The sequence below is a fragment of the Schistocerca nitens genome, chromosome 5 (genome assembly GCF_023898315.1).
Source record: "Schistocerca nitens isolate TAMUIC-IGC-003100 chromosome 5, iqSchNite1.1, whole genome shotgun sequence".
NCBI classification, from domain to species: Eukaryota; Metazoa; Arthropoda; class Insecta; order Orthoptera; family Acrididae; genus Schistocerca; species Schistocerca nitens.
Window position 1 is genome coordinate 613,332,350 of NC_064618.1, and position 26,414 is coordinate 613,358,763.

The following is a 26,414-nucleotide window of genomic DNA, read 5'->3' on the forward strand; positions in this document are numbered from 1 at the left end:
GAGCAATGCTTTACCTCGTGAGGCGAGGAGCTGGGCCAGTCCCGGATCGAATCTGTACAGTGGATAACGCCGGTGGGCTGGTACACTGATGAACCTGAATGTAGTTTTAGGCGGTTCTCCACGCAGTTTTAAGCAAATGCTGGAGTGGTCGTCGAATATCGCGTCAGAAAATACGACAAAAGTTTACGCAATTCACAGACAATTGGGGCCATTGGGTTAGCATGATGGCTTTGGTGTCAGGAAGGGCATCCAGCCACAGGGTTAAAATAATAAAATAACGGTTGCCAAGTTCTGAGAAGCGGACTGGGTAGCAGACTGGATAAACGCGAGGGGAACGAGGAAAGAAAGAAATAAAACACATGATCAATACGGGCATCGTTTGTTACGCGGCAGACATCAATACGAACGTGAAATTCATTGGACTGTTCCTGCCTGGGAAGGCGTAAAGAAAGCAACGCGCTATGGGAATCTGTTCATTGGGTTGCCTATCTACAAGCACGAACGAAATCTACGCAACAATACGGAGCGATGATTTGTCTACGAGGGCTATTCGGGAAGTCAGTTCCGATCGGTCGTGAAATGAAAACCACTGCGAAAATCAAAAATTTTCTATTTGCAACAGTTAGCTACACTTTCGAACTACTTCTCTACATAGTCGCCGCTCTGACGTGGACATGTGTCGTCGCGTTGTGCCAACTTTCCAAGACCTCCTCATAGGTGGCAGCCACTTGTGCTTTTCGCTAATACTCTACGCTGGTCTACAGCTCGCTGACCGTACCAAAATGTTATCTGTAAAGCCAGCGATTCATGTGGGCAGAGATGAAACTCAGGGACACCCAATTACGGGCTGTATTGTGAGTGACAAAATACTTATCATCGAAATCGCCGCAGGAATATCTTCATTGCCCCTGTAGAGTGCATCCGAGAACTGTCATTGAGAAGGAACCGCATGACAGTTGTGTTATGTGGGTTGCATGACATCAGGCAAAATCTCTCGACAGGTCCTCACAATTGGCGGGAGACGCTGTTTCCTAGATATCTTTATGTGCACTCAGAACTGAAAACAGCGACGTGACACGATCGGCGGGCATACTAGAGATACAGCCCAACACATCTGTGCAAAACTTAATCGGATTGTCGCAGTGATTTCCATTTCGCGACCAATCGAAACTTACTTTCCGAATGGCTCTTGTACTTGTTCTGACACGCCTGCCCCCTTGTGGCCCGCTCTGCAACTACACCGTGTCGCGTCTTACGAACTGAAATTTGCTGAGATGCTCAGTGCATTGACAGGTGCCACTTTTCTGTAAGTTTTGTAGTTTTCGCGCAGTCGTCTTTAGAACCCGGTATAGCAGTGCGGATGCTGCAGACTCACGAGCTCGGGAGGCTGGTGCGGCTGTGCGGCGGTCTCCGGGGGCGGCGTCGGCTGTGCCGGGACGCAGGGCTCCCCGGTGGCGGCGGCGGCGGCGCGGTCGGCCGGCGCCGGGGGCAGCCCGTGGCCCACAGTGTGCGGCCGGTCGTCGGCGTCGGTCCAGCAGAAGAGGCGGCCCGCGGCGGCGGCGAGGCTGACCTCGGCCAGCTGCGTCAGGTTGTACAGGTCGTCGGGCGCCGGCTCGGGCAGCGGCAGGCACACCGCCAGCGGCTGCGGCTGCGGCGGCGCCACCGACACCGACACCGGCGCCGACGCCGACGCCGACTCGGCCGCGGGCTGCGCCTCTGCCAGGCTGACGCGCCGCTCCGGGCTGCTCTCTGCAACAGCGGCCGCGCGGGCTCCAGTGAGGCGGTCACTATCACAGCACGTGTTACCGTAAAGCGATTCCTGATGATATTACAGACTTTCAGTGATGATGGAGAAGGTTGAGCGAATCAGTCCTAAGTAAGGGACTCTAGTCCGGAAGCGACTGAGTTGAATGTTATAAGCGAAAGTCGTTTTGATACCTCAGATAGTGGACCTCTTCTCCGGGAAACTCTATGCTTTCCATATGTACCGGGTGATCAAACAGTCAGTATAAATTTGAAAACTTACTAAACCACGTAATAATGTAGATGGAGAGGTAAAAATTGACTCATATGCTTGGAATGACATGGGGTTCTATTAGAACAAAAAAAAAAAAAAAAACACCCCATACTGCTAGACGCCTGAAAGACCTCTTGCGCGCGTCGTTTGGTGATGATTGTGTGCTCAGCCGCCACTTTCGTCATGCTTGGCCTCCCAGGTCCCCAGACCTCAGTCCGTGCGATTATTGGCTTTGTGGTTACCTGAAGTCCCAAGTGTATCGTGAGCGACCGACATCTCTAGGGATGCTGAAAGACAACATCCGACGCCAATGCCTCACCATAACTCCGGACATGTTTTACACTGCTGTTCACAACATTATTCCTCGACTACAGCTATTGTTGAGGAGTGATGGTGGACATATCGAGCATTTCCTGTAAAGAACATCTTCTTTGCTTTGTCTTACTTTGTTATGCTAATTATTGCTATTCTGATCAGATGAAGCGCCATCTGTCGGACATTTTTTGAACGTTTGTATTTTTTGGTTCTAATAAAACCCCAAGTCATTCCAAGCATGAGTGTCAAATTGTACATCTCTATTACATTATTCCGTGGTTTATTCAGTTTTCAAATTTATACTGACTTTTTGATCACCTGGTATGTTAGGGGAGGTGGTCCGTACCTAAACAAGAAAAACATTGTCTCGTAAACATGGGCTTCAGGATACATACTTCAAGTGTGGTGTACTGAGATACCACACACGAAGAGTTTGCGACATTTGGTACCAGAAGTACCGTGGACTTCCGTCCGCAGCAGGAACATCAATGCGCATGCTCCCTATGCACATGAAACAAAGCTGTCAGCAAAATCAAACGCCTGGGCTACACTAATTACACTTAGTCTTTCCTCTGAAGTCATCAAAATGTTACTTCCGGGACGTGTCGTATTGAGAAACACCAGCACAGTGCACCGCATTTGCTCGGTGATTAACGTATACACTAAGCCCGCCCGATAAGCCGAGCGGTCTAACGCACGGCTTTCCGGAGCGGGAAGGAGCGCCTCGTCCCAGGCACAAATCCGCCCGGCGGACTTGTGTCGAGGTCCTTTGAACCGGCCAGTCTGTGGATGGTTTTTAGGCGGTTTTCCATCTGCCTCGCCGAATGCGGGCTGGTTCCCCTTATTCCGCATCAGCTACAGAATGTCAGCGACTGCTACGCAAACAAGTTCTCCATGTACGCGTACACCAACATAGGGGTTACACTCGTCTGGTGTGAGACGTTCGCTGAGGGGGGGGGGGGTGTCCACCGGGGGCCGAACCGCACAATAACCCTGAGTTTGGCGTTGGGCGGCGGAGAGGTGAAGCGGACTGCAGCAGTCGTCGTGGGGTTGTGGACCACTGCGGCTGCGGCCGGGACGGAGCCTCTCCGTCGTTTCTAGGTCCCTGGTTAACATACAACGTATACAGTCCATTTTTTCCGTTCCTTCAACTGCCTTATATTCTGGTGCCAGCCTCATTTGGCGTTACAGTTGCGCTGACATCAAGTCGTGTGACTTCCAGCTTTCTTATACGGATATGATGTCTGTTCTTTCGGACATGTCTGAAAGAACAGACACCATTGATGACCTGCAGCCATCTAGAAAGAAATTAGAATTATATATTATAATACCTTCAGCTGCTGACGGGCGTTGATATTCATCAACAAGGAAAGGTGAAAATGTGCCCCGACTGGTACTCGAACCCGGGATCTCCTGCTTACGTGGCAGACGCTCTATCCATCTGGCCACCGAGGGCACAGAGGATAGTGCGACTGCATGGTCTATCTCGCGCACGCCTCCCGCGAGACCCACATTCTTACCTTATATGTCCACACGCTACATTCATAGTGTCCCTACCCAACACACTCATTAATCGTGGAAGACATTCTTACCACGTCCCGTAAGAGTTCGGGTAATATTTGTGCATCCGCACAGAAGGAGAAGGTCATGGCCGGTATTGCGAGATCTACTGTATATACAATGAATTCACGGTGTTCTTATTTCAATTTCCAGGAGTGTATATACACTCCTGGAAATTGAAATAAGAACACCGTGAATTCATTGTCCCAGGAAGGGGAAACTTTATTGACACATTCCTGGGGTCAGATACATCACATGATCACACTGACAGAACCACAGGCACATAGACACAGGCAACAGAGCATGCACAATGTCGGCACTAGTACAGTGTATATCCACCTCTCGCAGCAATGCAGGCTGCTATTCTCCCATGGAGACGATCGTAGAGATGCTGGATGTAGTCCTGTGGAACGGCTTGCCATGCCATTTTCACCTGGCGCCTCAGTTGGACCAGCGTTCGTGCTGGACGTGCAGACCGCGTGAGACGACGCTTCATCCAGTTCCAAACATGCTCAATGGGGGACAGATCCGGAGATCTTGCTGGCCAGGGTAGTTGACTTACACCTTCTAGAGCACGTTGGGTGGCACGGGATACATGCGGACGTGCATTGTCCTGTTGGAACAGCAGGTTCCCTTGCCGGTCTAGGAATGGTAGAACGATGGGCTCGATGACGGTTTGCATGTACCGTGCACTATTCAGTGTCCCCTCGACGATCACCAGTGGTGTACGGCCAGTGTAGGAGATCGCTCCCCACACCATGATGCCGGGTGTTGGCCCTGTGTGCCTCGGTCGTATGCAGTCCTGTTTGTGGCGCTCACCTGCACGGCGCCAAACACGCATACGACCATCATTGGCACCAAGGCAGAAGCGACTCTCATCGCTGAAGACGACACGTCTCCATTCGTCCCTCCATTCACGCCTGTCACGACACCACTGGAGGCGGGCTGCACGATGTTGGGGCGTGAGCGGAAGACGGCCTAACGGTGTGCGGGACCGTAGCCCAGCTTCATGGAGACGGTTGCGTATGGTCCTCGCCGATACCCCAGGAGCAACAGTGTCCCTAATTTGCTGGGAAGTGGCGGTGCGGTCCCCTACGGCACTGCGTAGGATCCTACGGCACTGCGTAGGATCCTACGGTCTTGGCGTGCATCCGTGCGTCGCTGCGGTCCGGTCCCAGGTCGACGGGCACGTGCACCTTCCGCCGACCACTGGCGACAACATCGATGTACTGTGGAGACCTCACGCCCCACGTGTTGAGCAATTCGGCGGTACGTCCACCCGGCCTCCCGCATGCCCACTATACGCCCTCGCTCAAAGTCCGTCAACTGCACATACGGTTCACGTCCACGCTGTCGCGGCATGCTACCAGTGTTAAAGACTGCGATGGAGCTCCGTATGCCACGGCAAACTGGCTGACACTGACGGCGGCGGTGCACAAATGCTGCGCAGCTAGCGCCATTCGACGGCCAACACCGCGGTTCCTGGTGTGTCCGCTGTGCCGTGCGTGTGATCATTGCTTGTACAGCCCTCTCGCAGTGTCCGGAGCAAGTATGGTAGGTCTGACACACCGGTGTCAATGTGTTCTTTTTTCCATTTCCAGGAGTGTACTTATATGGATATTGTAGCTCAGACGGATAGAGCGTCTGCCATGTAAGCACGAGATCGCGGTTCGAGTCCCGGTTGTGGCACACATTTTCACCTGTCCTTGTTGATATATATCAAAGCCCGTCAGCAGCTGAAGGTATTAATATATAATTCTAATTTCATTCCAGCTTTCTGACCACAACCAGGAGACATCTGACAACATTCTTCCGCTTTCCACGGAGTAGTTAATATGTTATGTTATTTTATCCACCTCGTCCTTAAGTTTTGCAGAGCAGTGTTCGTACATACTCCGCAGTTCATCCTGCGGTGCGTGGCGGACAGTAGCTTATACCATAGTTGGTCGTTCCCTTTCCTGTTCCACGCGGAAATGGAGCGAGGGAGATGCGACTGTCTATGCGCGTCCGCAGTTGCTCTGATTTCTCTTATCTTCTCTCTACGGCAATCAGGCTGCGGTCACAGTGGCACCGGCACCGTCGAATCCCACCGTCAGCCGTCAAATCAGTGTGCGCGGTCTCAGTGCAGCCGGTCTCATGGTCCGAAGGTACAGACTTCGGACGAAAACCGGTGAAATTCAGATCAGTTTCTTTTCTCCGGTAGTATCGGGATTGTGAGAAATTTTTAGGTTAACTACACGAAAGGAACACTTTGTTGCGTCTTGAGGCTGACAGGTTTAATAACAGGGACATGCCTCCGAATCTATGGTCTGAAACCATTACTTTATTTGAATCCTCAGGTTTCAAACAATTTAAAAATTTAGTGTTAACTAGTTGAACGTTAACTTATAGTTCCTTATCGTGATAGACAAGACAGTGATGAAGCGGAAATTTTCGAAGTTTGTTCATTTGATAACACCTTTTTCGTCTAGGGAACGACCAAGGAAGTGTAACCAAAACTTTTTACTGAAGACGTGTTGCACGCGGAATAAAGCGGTAAAATACATTGCAAAAGAAAGAAAGCGTTATTTGACCTCCCGTTTTTTAGGCATTATTCTGACACAAAACTTGTTGACAACTACACTGGACGGTGCTTCAAACCGCTAACGTGCTGCCGCCAAGGCAATGAATATCTGAAGATTCTCGCGTCTGTTAACCGAAACTACTCAAATACTTCTCGACCTGTTGCGGTTTATCAGTACATTAACGACTACGGTCGCTGAGTGTCCCTGCAGTAGACGTCTATGTTTGCTGAGAGCATTACTGGCCTATAGCCCACCAACATTCATATCGCAAATCGTATTCCTATATAGTCTTTAGTTTCTCACTTTCGCCGAACGATGAGAAGAGAAGGCCGACATAGTCCACAGAGAGCCTTCAGGCAGAATGCTGTATAATCGGAATAAAGAAAGAAAATGCTTAAAGCTGAGAAAAACTTTGGACTCCAAAGGCACTATTCGACATTAAACTGGAAAGAAGGAAGTGGAACCGAAGTAACTGCTATAAAAAGAAAGAACGCCCAGATAGCACCAATGTCGATATTAAACACTTTGTTTTTCTTTTGTTACATAGTTTCAGACTTTTCTTCCTTCGTTCTCAGAACGTACAAATTTCCTTCTGTTGAACGACAGTAATCTCCTCTGACCATCAGGCCTCTACAGCTGACATCCTCGATGCTAATTCGTTGTGTAGGTTTATTCCCACAAGGTGAGAACGGGGCTTCGTCTCGTGCACATTTATATTCAAAAAGATTCAGCGCATGTTCTCCCACCTAAACTCTACAGAGTACGTTAATGCTGTACCAGAGCGACGAAATTATTTCCCACGTTTGAAATCTGTCATAAGTTACTGCTGAAATTCCTTTTCTCCTTGTTCTACCTGAGGTTTAGTGACACTGGTAACGTAAGATTTACTGTTTATTATTTATCCTTGATTTTTGCAATGCACTTTCTGAATATGGTAGAAGCTCCTGCGTTGGCTGAGCCAGAGTCACTGAGGAGCGACTTTGTTCGGCCACTTGAGTCGCGTAAATCCCGCGGCGTCAGCAGCCAGATCTGGTGCCACCGAGGCTTGTCTGTCGGTTGCTAGGAAACCGCGCCACTTGCCGGAATGCTGTGGCCGCTTCGCTGTTCGCGGCCCCTCTCGTCGCTAAAAATACGTGGCGGCGTCAACGGCGCAGGCCGCGAGCTGCGCATGTCTCCACAAATCCTTTCTGCTTCCGCGAACTTCTGCCAGTCTTTGTCACACACACACACACACACACACACACACACACACACACACACACACACACACAAAGGGACAAACATACATTCTGCAAGCAGAACATCAGTTTCTTTCAGACACCGGTAGATGCTTTACCCATGTTCAGTATGTACTCTACGCATGAACTGCCTACATGTGCTTGCATCAAATACACTACAAACGCTGTGTTAGGCCTGGAACAGAGATGGGATAGAAATTATATTGGTACCAGAGACCCTTTTTGATTACGTTCGTGTATGTTGTGCAGTAACATAAGTAATAAATTCATACAGGTGATAGCTTAGTTTATTTAGCTTATTACTGCAGTACCTTTATGATTATATTATTAACAAGTGTACCATATATCACAAAATTAAAAATTTCAAAAATTTTTGGAATTAAAAAAGTTTATTATCGTATCGCTACTTCACTTTTTTTGATTTCATGTAATTGTGGTTCCATGGGAAAACAGCGATTTGATTGTGATTGTCGGAACATCGTACTGTTCAACATTTGTTCACCTTCTGATTTCCACCTAATCCACTACACAGGGTGTTCTCCCTAAGAGCCATCAGGCGCGTTTTCTCTGGCGTTTCGGATAATATTTGCAATCTCGTTTTTGTATCTGAAGTTAGGTCATAGAAATGCCGCTTATCTCGTCTTTCAAGCGAGGATGGCAAGCGTCGGTTTGTTTACTGTCGCCGGCCGCGGTGGCCGAGCGGTTCTAGCCGCTTGAGTCCGGAACCGCTCTACTGCTATGATCGTAGGTTCGAATCCTGCCTCAGGCATGGATGTGTGTGATGTCCTTAGGTTGGTTGGGTTTAAGTAGTTCTAATTTCTAGGGGACTGATGACCTCAGAAGTTAAGTCCCATAGTTCTCAGAGCCATTTGAACCATTTGTTTACCGTCACAAACAAAATGATTTTTAAAGGGAAATTCTACCTGCACATTCGATGGAGCGGATCCAAATTCGTCTACTGCGATATTCATTTTTAACGGTATGTATTAGCAGGGGCAGTAAAACACGAAGTACTCCAATAGCAACAGCACCGCCGTGGCCCACGCTGACCTCTACCGGCATGCAGCAGCACTGCTCAGAAGTTGCTGGAATACTGGTTATTCTTTGTGTTTCACTGTCCCAGTTAATACATATCAATGAAACGGATATTGCACTACACTAATTTGGCACTGCTTCGTTGTTTGGGCACCTCAAATTCCATTTTAAAAATAACTTTGTTTGCAACAGGAAACAAACCGGCGGCTTCCGTCGACACTGGACGACACGAGCTAAAAAAAATGCAAATATCTGTGAAACACAAGGCATCTGACGTCTCTTCGGAGGGACAGCCGGTATAGAGAAGTTGTCGCTGTAAAATCTTTGGAATCTGATGGAGATGTTTTATCAGCGATGTTGGGTATTTACATATCCTACACAAGGCAGTTTAAGGTATGGTATCTACTTACTGTAAAACAATTGTAAAAGCTGCATTCATTTTAAATGAGACCGATGACACTGCTTTCTAGTACTACGCCGAGAAACTGTCGTCTTGAGCTCATATATTCCTGGAAAATCATCGAATAAAATTCATAAGAAGACAGAATGAAGCATGTCAAAAATAGTGGCGAATACTTTGAAAGAGAGTGTGCTCATCAAAACAAGTAGAAGTCCAGTAATTATGAGTCTGGAAACGCAAACTTTCTGATATCTGCATACATTTAAAGTGAGGTCCGTTGCTTATAAGAGGTGCTCAACTTGATATCCAGCCACGGCAACTACCTTCGGTTTAAGGAGTCACCAATTATTTGAAGGCAGCAGTCGTCCAAACAGGAAAACGTTCCACGCCTTCAGCTGTAGCTAATCATCTCACATTAGTTCCAGGATTTTAGGCCACTAAATGTAGCACACGCTCCTGCATCTCCGACGTTCAGACAGAGCGAGGCTTTCCCATTGTTTATGTTTTTCGGAGCTAGGAAACGTGTGGAATTAGTGACCGAACAGCTTATCAGATAGTAGTCTGCGATGTGGATTTCTTCAGCGTAGTGTACACGGGCTTCCAAGCTATTTCCATTCGCTGAAACATAATACAAAAGCATACCTCTCATATCACTTGAGCAATAGCATGCTTCATTGCTAGTAAGTGATGGAAACAAGAAAAGAAAAAATGATAGCTTTCAGCACGAGGAAATTTTTTGTAAGTACACACATAAGTGTGCACATACAATTCTGAAACTGAAGGTAATTTTCCATATACCGAGAAAATGTTTCTTCGTTACGTTTTTACCTGTCATGACCTGCACACAGTTTCTAGATTTCGTTAATGAACGTATACTGTACGTTTAGGTCTGTACCCCGTGAATCATCTTACAGTGAGTATCGGCAGGTAATTCTGGTACGTCTATCTGATCCTCGCTCCACTGCCCCATTCACCAGTGACGCGTTGGAAGAAATATTGTCGGTAAACCTGCGTATGACCTCTGATGTGTCCGATATTCTCTTCATAGTCCTTTCACGAGACGTATGTGGGAGGAAATAGTGTGTTGTCCAACTCATACAGGAAAGTATTCTCTCAGAAATTCAGTAGTAAACCTCTCCTCAATGCACACAGGCTCTCTTCTGCTTCTCGTACTGGAGTTTGCTGAGCGTCTCTTACGTAACACTCCCACACCAACTACACGATCCCACGAAGAAACTTGCCCATCTTCTGCATCTCCTCTATTAAGGCAACCTGGTCAGGGTCCCAAAGTTACGTGTAAGCAATACTAAAGATTCGGTTGAGCAACTCTTTTCAAACCACTTCTTTCTTGGTTGAATTACATTTCCTTAATATTTTCCCAATGAAACTCAGCTTCCGCTCTGCTTTTCCTATAATTTGTTTTGTGTGGTCTATCCAGGTTGTGTCTTGGCGGTGGGTTACTCATAGGCATTTATGGCAGTTTCTGTTTCTAATGATTTATCGTCTATAGCAGGAGTGGTCAAGGATTCGGCTCACGAGTTATGCCTGGGCACGAGTGCCATTGGGCTCAGCCCCGCTGCGTATTTCCCCCACCGCCACGGTACGCTGTCTGAGCACGGGGAGGGGAAGAAAGGGAAACTGCGAATGCGCCACATTTAAATGGCAGTGCAGTCACACTGCAAACGACTTCGTTTTACATCTCACAATCCGTAAGAACACAGATTACAAACAAAACAAGTTTTCAGTACTACTTAATTATTTTTGGCGCACTGAGTACTTAACATGTATAATTTTTATCTGGCACAGGTTATTGGCATACGGACTTATGCAGACAATTTCAAAGATATTGCCGCTATGTTTGCCACGTATTCGTGACTTAGTTTCATAATCGAAAAATGTTCTGTCACACAAACATACCGATCGAAATATTTTAGCACTTTCGCGTGAAACCTCTACCAGAACTGTTTGAACTGTTTGAACAGGAAAGGATTTGTCATTAAAATGGGAATTATCTTGCGGGTCAGCTAGTTACATTAATATATGCTCAGAGGCGGGTTCAACTGAAACGGCGCACCGTGCCGATAACAGCTCGTAAACAGATGTTAAGAGGGGCAGTATCCTCATAACGTTTACGAAACTGTCCTCGTAATTCTATCAAGGCAAAAATGAATTCTTAAAACCTCGCGTTTTCGTTAACGTCAGTGAGCTTAGGGAACTGGACTTTATCTCAAATCAGAAAGAAGTTGTTTCTCGCCTTGCAATTCCTTACTGTGAGCAGTGTGCAGTCAAGTCGATTTAAAACACGAGGTCTGCAATCCATTCTCAATGTTCTAATTTCTGTTCCTGCACTCCTTTTTCCTTCATAAATTCAACAATTGCGATTTTAAAATCGAAAAATCGTTCCAGACATGGCCCTTCACTTAACCAACGTACTTTGCAGTAAAATATGAAGTCTCCACGCTGTTGGGTCAATTCCATCGAAAACTGTCGCAAATGACGATGGAATAACGCGTGCAACTACACATATTTTATTATTCATAACAGCAATTTATTCACGTGCTGCATGCCTGCAAATTTAGCACGAAGTACTTACTGATGTGTAGGACAGTGAATCCCATCTGTCGATCGTCGTAAATTATTGCTTTTTCATTGTCTACTAAATCTTTAAATTCTTTCTTCATGGTACTATAATGTCGTGGCATAGCAAATTTGCAGTACTCCATAATATACACACATCAAAAAAGGTTTGCAACATCTCAGTTCCGAGAGTTCCGGAACCTGTACAGAAAATTAGAACAGAGATCAACATAAACATCATTTCCCGCCTTTTTATTGCTCTTGAAAACCACACATTGCATGTTGTACCACCATACAGCGAGACCTTCAGGGGTGGTGGTTCCGATTGCTGTACACATCGCTACCTCTAATGCCCAGTAGCACATCCACTTGCAATGATGCATGCCTATATTCGTCGTGGCATACTATCTACAAGTTCATCAAGGCACTGTTGGTATAGATTGTCCCACTCCTCGCCGGCCGCTGTAGCGACTGGTTCTAGGCGCTACAGTCCGGAACCGCGCTGCTGCTGTGGTCGCAGGTTCGAATCCTGCCTCGGGCATGGATGTGTGTGATGTCCGTAGGTTAGTTGGGTTTAAGTCGTTCTAACTCTAGGGGAATGATGACCTCAGATGTCAAGTCGCATAGTGTTCAGAGCCATATGAAGCATTTTCTCCCACTCCTCAACGGCGATTCAGCGTAGGTCCCTCAGAGTGGTTAGTGGGTCACGCGTCCATAAACTGCTCTTTTCAATCTATCCCAGGCATTTTCGAGAGGGGTCATGTCTGGAGAACATGCTGGCCACTCTAGTCGAGAGATGTCGTTATTCTGTAGGAAGACTTTGACAAGATGTGCACGATAGGGGCGCGAATTGTCGTCCATGAAGACAATGCCTCGCCAATATGCTGCTTTTATGGTTGCACTATCGGTAGGAGGATGGGGTTCACAGATCATACAGCCGCTACGGCGCCTCCCATGACCACCAGCTACGTACGTCGGCCCCACATAATGCCACTCCAAAACAGCAAGGAACCTCCACCTAGCTGCACTCGGACAGTGGTCTAAGGCGTTCAGCGTTACCGGGTTGCCTCTAAATACGCCTCCGACGATTGTCTGGTTGAAGGCATATGCGACATTCATCGGTGAAGAGAACGTGATGCCAATCCTGAGCGTTCCATCGGCATATTGTTGGGCCCATCCTTACCGCACTGCATGGAGTCGTAGTTGCAAAGATGAACATCGCCATGGACGTCGGGAGTGAAGCTGCCCACAATTTGAGTCGTAACACGACGTCCCGTGACTCCGCGAAAAGCATTATTCAACGTGGTGGCGTTGCTGTCAGGGTTCCTCCGAGCCATAATCCGGAGGTTGCGTTCATCCACTGCAGTAGTAGCCCTTGGTCGGCCTGAGCGAGGCATGCCACCGTCAATTCCTGTCTCTCTGTATCTCCTCCATGTCCGAACAACAACGCTTTGGTTCACTCCGAGACGCCTGAACACGTCCCTTGTTGAGAGCTCTTCCTGGCACAAAGTAATAATTCGGACGCGATCGAACCGCGGTATTGAACGTCTAGGCATGGCTGAACTACAGACGACATGAGCCGTGTACCTCTTTCTTGGTGGAATGACTGGAACTGATCGGCTGTCCGACCACCTCCGTCTAATAGGCGCTGCTCATGCATGCTTGTTTACATCTTTGGGCGTGTTCAGTGACATCTCTGAAGAGTCAAAGGAACTGTGTCTGTGATACAATATCCACAGTCAAAGTATATATTCAGGAATTCTGGGAACCGGAGTGTTGCTAAACTTTCTTTGATGTGTGTATATCGAGAATCCTCATCCTTCTTTTCAGTTATTCCCATTCAGTTTTAAAGGCTTGTGAATATTGATCGTTAGACTGCCTCTTTTTGTGCAAACAGCCACTGCACCTGTGATCGTCCTTCATACTGCCAACAAGTAGCGAAGGGTAAACAACACCGACACCACCATTCTGCGGAACTGAACAGAATTGTGCCGACCTGAAAATGCCACACCGCAATGCTAAATGAAAGGTCACTCTGTACCGAGTATTTGCGGGAAGGGACAAGCAGATCGAAGACAGGCCGGACCTTGGTTCGCATACTGCCCACACAGCCAGCCGAATAAAGTTTGGCACGCCATGGACGATCCTGGTCTGTAGTGTAATCGGCCAGCAGGGGTCTCTTCGCCTGTTTAGTTGCAGTATGTTATGTTTGTTTACAGTTGGAGTCTACAGGCAGTACCTGTACTAATCATCCATGATCTGCATGTCGTTCTGAGTTGCGCCACAGGCTCCTGGCTGTGCGGTCCTCTAATGGAAAATGACATCCTTCGCGAGTGGCCTCACGGAGCCCCCAACATTACGCACTAGATCGTTAATGTACGTTATAAAAAGAAGCGACCCTACCCACTTCTTTGTGATACTCCTGAAATTATCTCTTCATCTGTCTATCTCGCTCCGTTAAGAATAACGTATTGAATTCTACCCGCGAGGAGTACTGAATTCAGTCACAAATGTGTTCCGATGTTCGGTAAGTTCGTATTTTATTCACCAAATGAGAGCACGGAACTGTATGTAATGTCTTCCTCTAGTCAAGAAATACGTCACCATTGATGATTCTCGAGTGATTGTCAGCTGACCTTGACGCTCAATAAACGAAACGGCCGGCCGCGGTGGACGAGCGGTTCTAGGCGTTTCAGTCCGGAACCGCGCGACTTCTACGGTCGCAGGTTCGAATCCTGCCTCGGGCATGGATGTGTGTGATGTCCTTAGGTTAGTTAGGTTTAACTAGTTCTAAGTTCTAGGGGACTGATGACCTCAGATGTTAAGTCCCATAGTGCTCAGAGCCATTTGAACCATTTGAAACGTAACGGAATGTGCTGAAATAACTGAAGGAATCCGCTACTATTCGATTAAACTTTTAGCGACAAATCGCCGAGAACAGCTAGTACCGTAAAATACACTCCTGGAAATGGAAAAAAGAACACATTGACACCGGTGTGTCAGACCCACCATACTTGCTCCGGACACTGCGAGAGGGCTGTACAAGCAATGATCACACGCACGGCACAGCGGACACACCAGGAACCGCGGTGTTGGCCGTCGAATGGCGCTAGCTGCGCAGCATTTGTGCACCGCCGCCGTCAGTGTCAGCCAGTTTGCCGTGGCATACGGAGCTCCATCGCAGTCTTTAACACTGGTAGCATGCCGCGACAGCGTGGACGTGAACCGTATGTGCAGTTGACGGACTTTGAGCGAGGGCGTATAGTGGGCATGCGGGAGGCCGGGTGGACGTACCGCCGAATTGCTCAACACGTGGGGCGTGAGGTCTCCACAGTACATCTATGTTGTCGCCAGTGGTCGGCGGAAGGTGCACGTGCCCGTCGACCTGGGACCAGACCGCAGCGACGCACGGATGCACGCCAAGACCGTAGGATCCTACGCAGTGCCGTAGGGGACCGCACCGCCACTTCCCAGCAAATTAGGGACACTGTTGCTCCTGGGGTATCGGCGAGGACCATTCGCAACCGTCTCCATGAAGCTGGGCTACGGTCCCGCACACCGTTAGGCCGTCTTCCGCTCACGCCCCAACATCGTGCAGCCCGCCTCCAGTGGTGTCGCTACAGGCGTGAATGGAGGGACGAATGGAGACGTGTCGTCTTCAGCGATGAGAGTCGCTTCTGCCTTGGTGCCAATGATGGTCGTATGAGTGTTTGGCGCCGTGCAGGTGAGCGCCACAATCAGGACTGCATACGACCGAGGCACAAAGGGCCAACACCCGGCATCATGGTGTGGGCAGCGATCTCCTACACTGGCCGTACACCACTGGTGATCGTCGAGGGGACACTGAATAGTGCACGGTACATCCAAACCGTCATCGAACCCATCGTTCTACCATTCCTAGACCGGCAAGGGAACTTGCTGTTCCAACAGGACAATGCACGTCCGCATGTATCCCGTGCCACCCAACGTGCTCTAGAAGGTGTAAGTCAACTACCCTGGCCAGCAAGATCTCCGGATCTGTCCCCCATTGAGCATGTTTGGGACTGGATGAAGCGTCGTCTCACGCGGTCTGCACGTCCAGCACGAACGCTGGTCCAACTGAGGCGCCAGGTGGAAATGGCATGGCAAGCCGTTCCACAGGACTACATCCAGCATCTCTACGATCGTCTCCATGGGAGAATAGCAGCCTGCATTGCTGCGAAAGGTGGATATACACTGTACTAGTGCCGACATTGTGCATGCTCTGTTGCCTGTGTCTATGTGCCTGTGGTTCTGTCAGTGTGATCATGTGATGTATCTGACCCCAGGAATGTGTCAATAAAGTTTCCCCTTCCTGGGACAATGAATTCACGGTGTTCTTATTTCAATTTCCAGGAGTGTACCTAGGAGTAAACATACAAACCGACCTAAAGTGCAAACACGACATAAAACAAATTGTAGGGAAAGCATATGCCAAGCTAAACTTCATAGAAAAATTCTAAAGGAAGTGTAATGCGTATATGACAGCAGTGGCCCAGAAAACACTTGTTTGACCAATTTCTGTGCATTGGTTAACAGTCTGGTACACTTACCAGGATTCAGTTAATAAAAGATGTAAAAAATCCAAGAAAGACCGACACAGTTCAACACGGGAACGTTTAATCGATGCGAGAACGTCACGGTAGTGACCAACAAACTCTAATGCTACATGAGAGGCGTTCTATGCCACGGAGAGATGTGCTATCGAAATTTCGAGAAATATCGAAAGATTACAGTCCAGGAGAAGTCGACAGTATACAACTTTCTCCCACATAGGTCCCGTCAAAATGATCGCGACAAGCAAATCAGAAAAATCGGAGGTAACCCAGAAGTTTACGTACTGAGACTCTTCCCACTCGCCATTTGCGAATGGAGCAGGAAAAGGGAGAAATTACAGTCGCGCGAGAGGTATCCGGTACACGGCCCAGACGCCTTTTCACTCTAGACAAGTCTTGGCTGATTTTATGTTTCGCGATCACTAAACTCAATACCTAACATCTTGTTGATCTGCTCAAAGAGATGACAGTATTCCAGTTGTCGTTACCGTTGCTAATCTGACATGTACTCTTACTGCTGATGGTGAATTTTAGCTGAGCGGCTGGAAAAGTAGTCTCCTTCGCTCCCGTGCTGGCAAATCTGTCGCAGAATGATTTCAGCAAGTTCCTGCGAAGATGCCAGCCATAACTGTGCGAGATAAGCCTGTACACAGGGACAGCGCAGCTGCACGACGACAAGGGACTTGGTGGCAGGGACGCAGCGTCCCGGCCTGACGGTGCAAGCCAGGGCCCCGTAGCTCTCCACCCACGTAAACAGCGCGGCGCAGCCGGAAGCCTCCAGAAATAGACGGCGGTCATCTGCTCCTCACCAGCCACCTCCGGCCGCCACACGCCGCATACCTTGCACTACCAAACCGGCTTCCAGCACCTACGCTCATGAGTTCCCCTTCCAGCAGATAATCTTCCATTTTATTATTCCATGTTATTCTTCCGTCACTATGTCTCACCCTACATACTTGCCTGGCCCTTTACCTCTTCTAGCCACCAGTAGCTCCTGATCAACTTATAAATAAAGCAGACTTATCTTAAGAGCAACTGTGGCAATGAAATGTAGGGCCAAGTACTCTTTCTTTAAATTTTAACAACCTTCACCATATGCGTAATGAGTAATAGAGCAAGGAATGATCGTGGTCATAAAGGTTATTGTGAGCGTAGATCAATAAGAGCTCAGAACACCTACGGGATCGGTAAATGAATGAAAAGTATCTGTAACGTATGTGCCACCGACGTATGGCGAAAGAGAAGTTCCTTGGCCGTACAGTCTCATGACACAGACTAGCTAAAACAAATCAGTCACCGATCATTAAATCTCTTCTAAAATCTCGGTGCAATAAGACTTTCGATAGTGAGCAAATTGAGACACGTATCACAAATGTTTCTAACGTCGGGCAGCGTGCCAAGAAAATTTTAGGTGGGCTCCGTGCTGATTCATTTTCAAAGCTAACATTTTTAAACATTTTGCCTATCACAAGAGATTTCGCCGATGTAAAACAAAAACGAAGCACTCTTTTTAGTACCTGTAACAGTAAAAACGATGTTAACCAAGTCCCAGGCATGATTAACGCTTAACTATCACATGGAGACCTCGAAGCACCGACCAGCAAATCAGTATAACTGTGACACCAAAATTTTAATCAGGATATACTCTACTGTCCTCTTTCATGTCCAAAAGGAAATTTCTCTCAGTAAATTGCGAGAAACGATCAAATTTGTGACACCTTGGTAAACAAAAATGAGAAAAATCATATGGAAGAAATCTACTGACAGCTAAATTTAGAAGAATATCCACAGTCACATCCTACCATCTAGTATCCATTCAATAAGGAACAGGCCAATGGAAACGAGAGAGACTAAACAAAGTAAGTAAACTATTTATAAACAATCACCATAACTGTCAACACATTTATCTCACTGTGAGACATATGGACGGCTCCGCATGTTGCCAAGGTTGTTTGGCGTATGCTGCGGAACTTCCGCTGGGAAGCCCTTATACATGCTCCGTACAGTTCCGGCGTCTGCCCATGACATTTGCACATGTTTGGAGTCCTGAGGAAAGATATTCGTGGCCGTCGGATTGCTTCGGACGGAGAAGTGGACGCCTGAGTACAATCATAGTTCCGTATGCAACAGCAAATATTTTACCATGAAGGTATTGGCCGTTTTGTCTCACAGTGAAATAAATTTACTAACATTTTGGAGACTACTTTTGAAATACTACACAGATTATTTACTTTTTTCCATTTACCTCATTTCCATTTGACTTCCACTTATATGTGGTATTTGACTTTTAATGGCAAAATACCAACTACTTACTACGTAAAAATCACCTTCTCCTAAGTTTTGTACGTAATCATAACCTATTCACGGGTTCGCGTGGCATTCTGGAGTTACGAATTTGGTGCTGGTCAGACGGAGACTGTCCATCACAGGTCGTGTAGTCTCTAGTTATGTAGACAGGTCATAAATTAAGACAAACACAATCAAAAAACTATGCAGAAATTTGAGATACGGCACACAGCCATGCACGTCTTGTATGATTATTACGCAGATTACAACGACTACTGTTCATCCATTTGATAAGAACACCAGAAAATCGGATCCCAGAGAAGCTGTCTACCACGATCCGGCAGTTCTGACATGTTATTGTATGACGTGAATAAATCATACATTCACCTTTCATGACTGCAAACTTTTTCACATAAGACTATTGTTCCAGTATGTTGCTGTGTTAAAAGTAATTTGGACTGCATTTACAATATCATTCTTTGTGACCGTCATAAAATTCCCTCGCCACTGGAAAACATTAAATGTTCAGTTTCTGACGAATTTTACGAGGAGCCTGTTCAGCAGCAGTTATAGTTACTGAATAGTTGGCCGAAACCAAACGTGAAGATGCTAAAGCCTTAAGAAGATAAAAAAACCAGAACCACAGATAAACGTATAAAGAATGTGCACATTAAGGTATGCAACAATCGACGATTACAATGTATACAAAAGCTAAGAACGTAGAAAAACCAGATTAAAGTGTAGGGAACATTTTTCGTGAAGAATTAACACTGAAAATTTTTTTAGAATATTATGTTCTGCGTTCCTTGAACTCAGACGTGAAGGAAATTGAAAAACCCAATTTGGTAGCAACCTTTGAGGATCTTAAAAGAAGCTCAGTTGGTTTTGTGTGCCAGTTTATTACTGTGACTGCAACATAGGTGCACCACTTCACCCCAGTAATGAAACAGCAGTCAAAGCTCTGGACAGTATTCGATAGCGCTCCACATCGATTTCAAATGTGGCAAATATTAAACTACTGGCCATTAAAATTGCTACACCAAGATGAAATGCAGACGATAAACGGGCATTCATTGGACAAATATATTATACTACAACTGACATGTGATAACATTTTCACGCAATTTGGGTGCATAGATCCTGAGAAATCAGTACCCGGAACAACCACCTCTGGCCGTAAAAACGGCCTTGATACGCCTGGGCATTGAGTCAAACAGAGCTTGGATGGCGGGTACAGGTACAGCTGCCCATGCAGCTTCAACACGATACCACAGATGATCAAGAGTAGTGACTGGTGTATTGTGACGAGCCAGTTGCTCGGCCACCATTGACCAGACGTTTCCAATTGGTGAAAGATCTGGAGAACGTGCTGGCCAGGGCAGCAGTCAAACATTTTCTGTATCCAGAAAGGCCCGTACAGGACCTGCAACATGCGGTCGTGCATTATCCTGCTGAAATGTAGCGTTTCGCAGCGATCGAATGAAGGGTAGAGCCACGGGTCGTAACGCATCTCAAATGTAACGTCCACTGTTCAAAGTGCCGTCAATGCGAACAAGAGGTGACCGAGACGTGTAACCAATGGCACCCCATACCATCACGCTGGGTGATACGTCAGTATGGCGATGATGAATACACGCTTCCAATGTGCGTCCACCGCGATGTCGCCAAACACGGATGCGACCATCATGATGCTGTAAACATAACCTGGATTCATCCGAAAAAATGACGTTTTGCCATTCGTGCACCCAGGTTCGTCGTTGAGTACACCATCGCCGGCGCTCCTGTCTGTGATGCAGCGTCAAGGCTAACAGCAGCCATGGTCTCCGAGTTGATAGTCCATGCTGCTGCAAACGTCGTCGAACTGTTCGTGCAGATGATTGTTGTCTTGCAAAAGTCCCCATCTGATGACTCAGGGATTGAGACGTGGCTGCACGATCCGTTACAGCCATACGGATAAGATGCCTGTCATCTCGATTGCTAGTGACACGAAGCCGTTGGAATCCAACACGGCGTTCCGTATTACCCTCCTGAACCCACCGATTCCATATTCTGCTAACAGTCACTGGATCTCGACCAACGCGAGCAGCAATGTCGCTATACGATAAACCTTAATGGCGATAGGCTACAATCCGACCTTTATCAAAGTCGGAAACGTGATGGTACGAATTTCTCCTCCTTACACGAGGCATCACAACAACGTTTCACCAGGCTACGCCTGTCAATTGCTGTTTGTGTATGAGAAATCGGTTGCAAACTTTCCTCATGTTAGCACGTTGGAGGTGTCGCCACCGGCGTCAACCTTGCGTGAATGGTCTGAAAGGTTAATCATTTGCATATCAAAGCATCCTCTACCTGTCGGTTAAATTTCGCGTCTGTAGCACGTCATCTTCGTGGTGTAGCAATTTTAATGGCCAGTAGTGTACAACTAGCGTTTTATGGGATGAAAACTAGAGTGTCTCGAAAAAGGTTAAAACAATAACAGCAATACTACGCGATTCTTCATGATCATCTGGATAAGAAAATGTGCAATGAAGGCCTGCACGAAAGTTAAAGAAAGGTAGATGATCTTCAGGGAAAAGGAATTTGATTTGGAATGGGAAACTGAGCAACTGAAATGACAAATGGTTGAAAATCCACCCCATACACAAGTTTTGTACTCTCCATCTTCCACTGGTCCCTACAACTTAGGAAATACATTGCTGGATTACATTCTGATTGTCCCAGAATCGAGCTTCAGGCACGGAATCTGCCCACATGAACAACGTTGGGCAAAAATCCAAAGGTGGATGCCGATGAAATCACGTGCTATGATATTTTTCGGTTAACAAATATGGTCTCTAACTGGAAGGCGTGAACTTTCCACTTTGTCGCGGAGAGCCCACACACAGGTAGAAAACAAGGTGCCAGACTTGCTGCAGCAGCGATGTTGGGCAACCAAATGCAGGCGCGAGCGAGGCGTGAGCGGCGGGTGTGCGCGCAGGTTGCAGCGGAGCAACAAGTGCTATTCCCGGCGCGCGCTGTCCCCTGGCTTCTGGCTTCTGCCGCCTGCTGCCTCTCCCAGGGGCACAGCCAGAGGCAGATGCCGCACGGAGCGACGGCCGGACGGCGGCGCCGCAAATAGACGAGCACGTGGCCGCGCGCTGCGGAGAATTCCGCCGTCTGCCCCTCAGAATACAGCAACACCTCGAAAACTGTTGTCCTCTGTGTCGGGGCTGTAGGAGAAGCCGCAGATCCGAAATAAACGCTACAGTACGTCTTACGCCGGCCTCGCCTATGTGCTCGCCCTTTGACAATTGTCTACACAAGAGTCGGTTCCGGCATCCGGGAGTCTTTCTCCAGCCTGGAAATGGTGCACCGGCCATTCTCTAATCTTCCTAAATGGGCTGTGGTGGAGGCTATGGGGCAGTCTCGAGGGCGAATGACTTTACCAGGTTGACAGTCACTCCCGAACACCTGTTGGAAATAAACGTTTGAAAGCCTCTTGTGTGAAGCTGAATTCTGCAGTGGAATATCGTTAGCGTAAGAGGGTAATCGTCAACGAAACTGTCTGCTTGCAGCTGCTGAGTCGTGTTAGTTGGAATCCTGAGGTCTGAAGCAGTTTTCGCGGAGTGGTTTCAAACTCAGGAAGCCAGCACTCGATCTGCATCTCCCATGGATGTTGGAGACTTGGTTTCTCTGTAGCGAAGATGCCAGAGTGTTTCCGTTTTCAGTTTCGGAGATTTAGTGATGCAGTGAGATCCACGAAACATTTTTTAAAGTACAGACAGCTGAGAGATTAGCGAAGTGTGTTCCCGTCTGCAGGTGGGGAATCCTGTTTAGGCTTTTTCCTCTTATATCAGGCGAGTGTTGTGTGTCAGTGAGCGTGCACATTAAGGTGTCCCTTATTTTTCAAGTCTGATTATTTTTTTGGGCTTTCCTTCAGTTTGGTTTCATTGCACAAAAACATGAGATGTGTGCAATTCGGGCGTCGTTGTAGAAAAGGAAGGGTTGTCCCTAGGTCGCTATATGCAGAGAAAAGTGAAAAATAGTATCAAGTAATATTAATTTTAAACACAAAAATGTTGTGCAAAAGTATCTGGTTAACCAATAACTTTATTACTTTCAACTTAATTATAAACAATGCTGTATTAGTGCTAACAACGCGACATATAAAACTACTACATACATACAATTCCTGGGAGGCAAGTAAGACGAGAAAAACCCAATTTATTTTAAAAATTCTGATTCCTTGATAAAATTTCTTTTTGCTCTCTGTAACCGCATATGTGATACAACCCTAAGCAAATACTGCTACTGTTTCTCGCTTTTTGTAAATAATTTATCGCAGTTTATTACTTTCAGTTTAATAACTAAATGTAGAATGTTCGCGATGACTTCATTTTTGTGCCACCATGAAATACATGCCTTACGGATATACGAGGGTCGGTCAAAAAGTAATGCCTCCCATTTTTTTTCTACTTAAAGAAATTAAGTTAAGTGAAAAATTTGAATTTGGCGCCATTCCTCAAACCTTCTTCTGCAATCCACTGCAGTAGTAACTTTCTGTGTCAACAGGTGGCAGCACAGCAGACGTTTGTAAGATGGCCGACATCGATGTTCGTTTGAGACAGCGTTGTGTGATTGAATTCTTGAATGCAGAAGGTGAAACGCCCATACGCATTCATGAAAGACTGAAGAAGGTGTATGGTGTTGTGACAGTGGATGTCAGCACTGTTAGACGATGGGTTCGTCGTTGTAAGGAAGCTGAAGGGCAAACACCGTTGACTGACGAAAAGCGGAGCGGCAGGCCGGTGAGTGCAGTGACTCCACACAACATTCAGCAAGTTGATGACATCATTCGTGGTGACTGTCGGGTGACTGCAGATGAAGTGTGTCGCATTATTTCTCTTAGTAAAGGCAGTGTGATCACGATTATTAAACAATTGGGGTACTCAAAAGTTTGTGCACGGTGGGTTCCCAGAATGTTAACCGATCAGAATAAAGAGGCAAGGAAAACAATAGCCTCCCAACACTTGCAGCGCTTCCGTTTGGAGGGAGATGAGTTTCTGAAACAAATTGTGACCGGGGACGAAACATGGGTGCATTTTTTTGAACCCGAATCAAAGAGGCAGTCAATGGAGTGGCGTCACACAAGCTCGCCGAGGAAGAAAAAATTCAAAACTGTGCGATCGGCAGGGAAAGTTATGGCAACAGTTTTCTGGGATACAGAGGGTGTGAGTCTGGTTGATTTTTTGGAGCAGAGATGCACAATAAATTCTGTTCAATACGTCACAACCCTCAAAAAACTTAAAGCACGTCTTCAGCGAGTTCGCCCAACAAAATCATTGGCAGATGTTCTTCTTTTGCATGACAATGCAAGACCACACACCAGTCGTCACACCTCTGACGAGATTGTCAAAATTGGATGGGAAGTTTTGCCTCATCCCCCATACAGCCCTGACCTGGCACCTTCAGACTTCCATCTGTTCGGGCCACTAAAAGAAGCTCATCGTGGGATTCATTTTGAAGATGAGGAGACCGTCAAAACATCCGTGCGTCAATGGCTTAGGAAGCAGAGCTGTGATTTTTACCGTGCTGGGATACATGCCCTTGTTCAAAGATGGACCAAAACTGTAGAGATGGGCGGAGATTACATTGAAAAATGACAAAATGATCCTCAATGTTGTGGTTTTCAACCTATGTAATTGCATTTAAATTTCCTGACAATTAAACGTAGAAAAAAAAATAGGAGGCATTACTTTTTGACTGACCCTCGTAGTCACTTAAGACAAATAAAAAAAACTGATTTATTTCATTGGAAACAAGCTATTCAATCCCATTCTACAGAAAGTAATTCGATTCCTGCTTGAATCGTTTTAACAAAATGGCTCTGAGCACTATGCGACTTAATATCAGAGGTCATCAGTCGCCTAGAACTTAGAACTAATTAAACCTAACTAACCTAAGGACATCACACACATCCATGCCCTAGGCAGGATTCGAACCTGCCACCGTAGCGGTCGCTCGGTTCCAGACTGTAGTGCCTAGAACCGCACGGCCACTACGGCCGGCAATCGTTTTAACATTTTCATATGATTGTCCTGCTTCACGATTCGTTTCATAACCCTTTTTCATTTATCACTGAGAACATGAATCTGATCAGAGATCGCCGAAGCAACATACCAGGCGACGGTACCACCAATATATTTTTTTAAAGCAACACTAGAGATTTTACAAGATAGAATCTGATATGTACTGGGTTTTGAAATAATACTGAACTCCGAATACAGTGCTCAGACTCAAAACAGGCACAGAATTTACAAATATCACAAATTGCATTCGCATCTTGGGTGATAATCGGAAATATTTACGGCCAAGGACGATTTTCAAGTACAAAATAGGTCTTTTGCATGATAAAGAGCCCCTGCAGTACGTCGTGTATGCGCTCTTGAAACTGTGTTGCTCCAGCCTGGAACACAATGTTGATAGGCTTTTAAATCCTCCTGGAGCGCACCAGGTAAACAGACGGCCATAATTACTCTGTGGTTCATTCGTGAACAAAAATGGTTCAAATAGCACGATGGGACTTAACATCTGAGGTCATCAGTCCCCTATAATTTAGAACTACTTAAACCTAACTAACCTAAGGACATCATACACATCCATTCCCGAGGCACGATTAGAACCTGCGACCCTAGCAGTCGCGCGGTACCGGACTGAAGCGCCTAGAACCGCTCGGACACAGAGGCCGGCCATTCGTGAAAAAGACAGATACTTTTCTCCCTGGGTTCTCTTAGAGTGTGCTTTGCATCACATTCGGTGAAACCCTGTATGCCTTTTTATGATATTATGCATAGCGCAAGGCGCCAAGCATACAGAGTAATATCTCGAAGGCAACAACATGGTGTGTGGCTCAATGGCTGCCGGGAAGTATGGTACTTTAGCCTTCACGGATGCTGTTCTGTAAACGTCTTCGGGAATCTGATAAGACATCTCGTGTGACATTCAACCACAGTCCACCTCAAGCCTTCCTCTAATAAGCCGAAGATCCCACAGCACATCCAAAGGTATTCAGTTGGCAACATGTCTCCCTAGGACTCTAGATACTGTGTGTCAGACGCGCACGACATGCAGGCAGAATCATACACCCCAGACAACTGCCTGCACGGTCTGTTTAAAGCATAATAAACGGTGTGATCAAAAAATACGCTGAATAATTTATTAGAAACAAAGTAAAAAGCTTATATGGAATTTTATTTAATCTTCTTCAAAACGCTATTCTTGGCTAACAATTCACTAATCGCAACGTTGAATTAATGAATAGAAGTATTTCTGGGAGGCTTCTTTTGGAAGGGCGTTCAACTGTTCTTTCGTGGCCCTCTCAATGTCAGGAATGATGTCAAAACATTTCCGTTTAAGCACAGGTTTAATTTTTCTGCAAGAGCCCGAAGTCGAATGGTGCTAAATCTGGTGAGTGAGGTGGATGTGGACAGACAGGAACACTTTCTCCGTCCGAAAAGCTGCGAATCAAAAGTGAGGTGTGGCGCGACGTGTTGTTGCGACGTAGAAAGAGGTCATTGGCCTTTCTTGTCTCATTATTCGTGCACCGTTTCACAAATGTTGCAGTACGCCCTTGTAAAATTCGGCGTTTACAGTTGTTCCCCTTGAAATGAACTCTGATCGCATTATGCCCTCAATATCGAAAAAAACAATGAGCATGACTTTGATATTCGATTTTCATTGACATGTCTTTTTAGGGCTGGGAGATTCGTACATTTTCCATTGGGAACAATGAATTTTCATCTCAGAATCATATCCATAGACCCAAGTTTTATCTCCAGTTACAATTTTGGATATACCTCCTGATCT

General features: G+C 46.7%; 1 protein-coding gene across 1 annotated transcript in view; it reads right to left on the bottom strand.

The window, feature by feature from the left end:
• The window catches only part of LOC126260613 (proline-rich protein 36-like), a 144,038-nt gene that overhangs the window by 21,688 nt on the left and 95,936 nt on the right, over positions 1-26,414 (bottom strand). Inside the window, exon 6 of the mRNA XM_049957950.1 lies at positions 1,376-1,787. Within this exon, the coding sequence (XP_049813907.1) occupies positions 1,376-1,787 (412 nt within the window). The remainder of the gene's footprint in view (positions 1-1,375; positions 1,788-26,414) is intronic.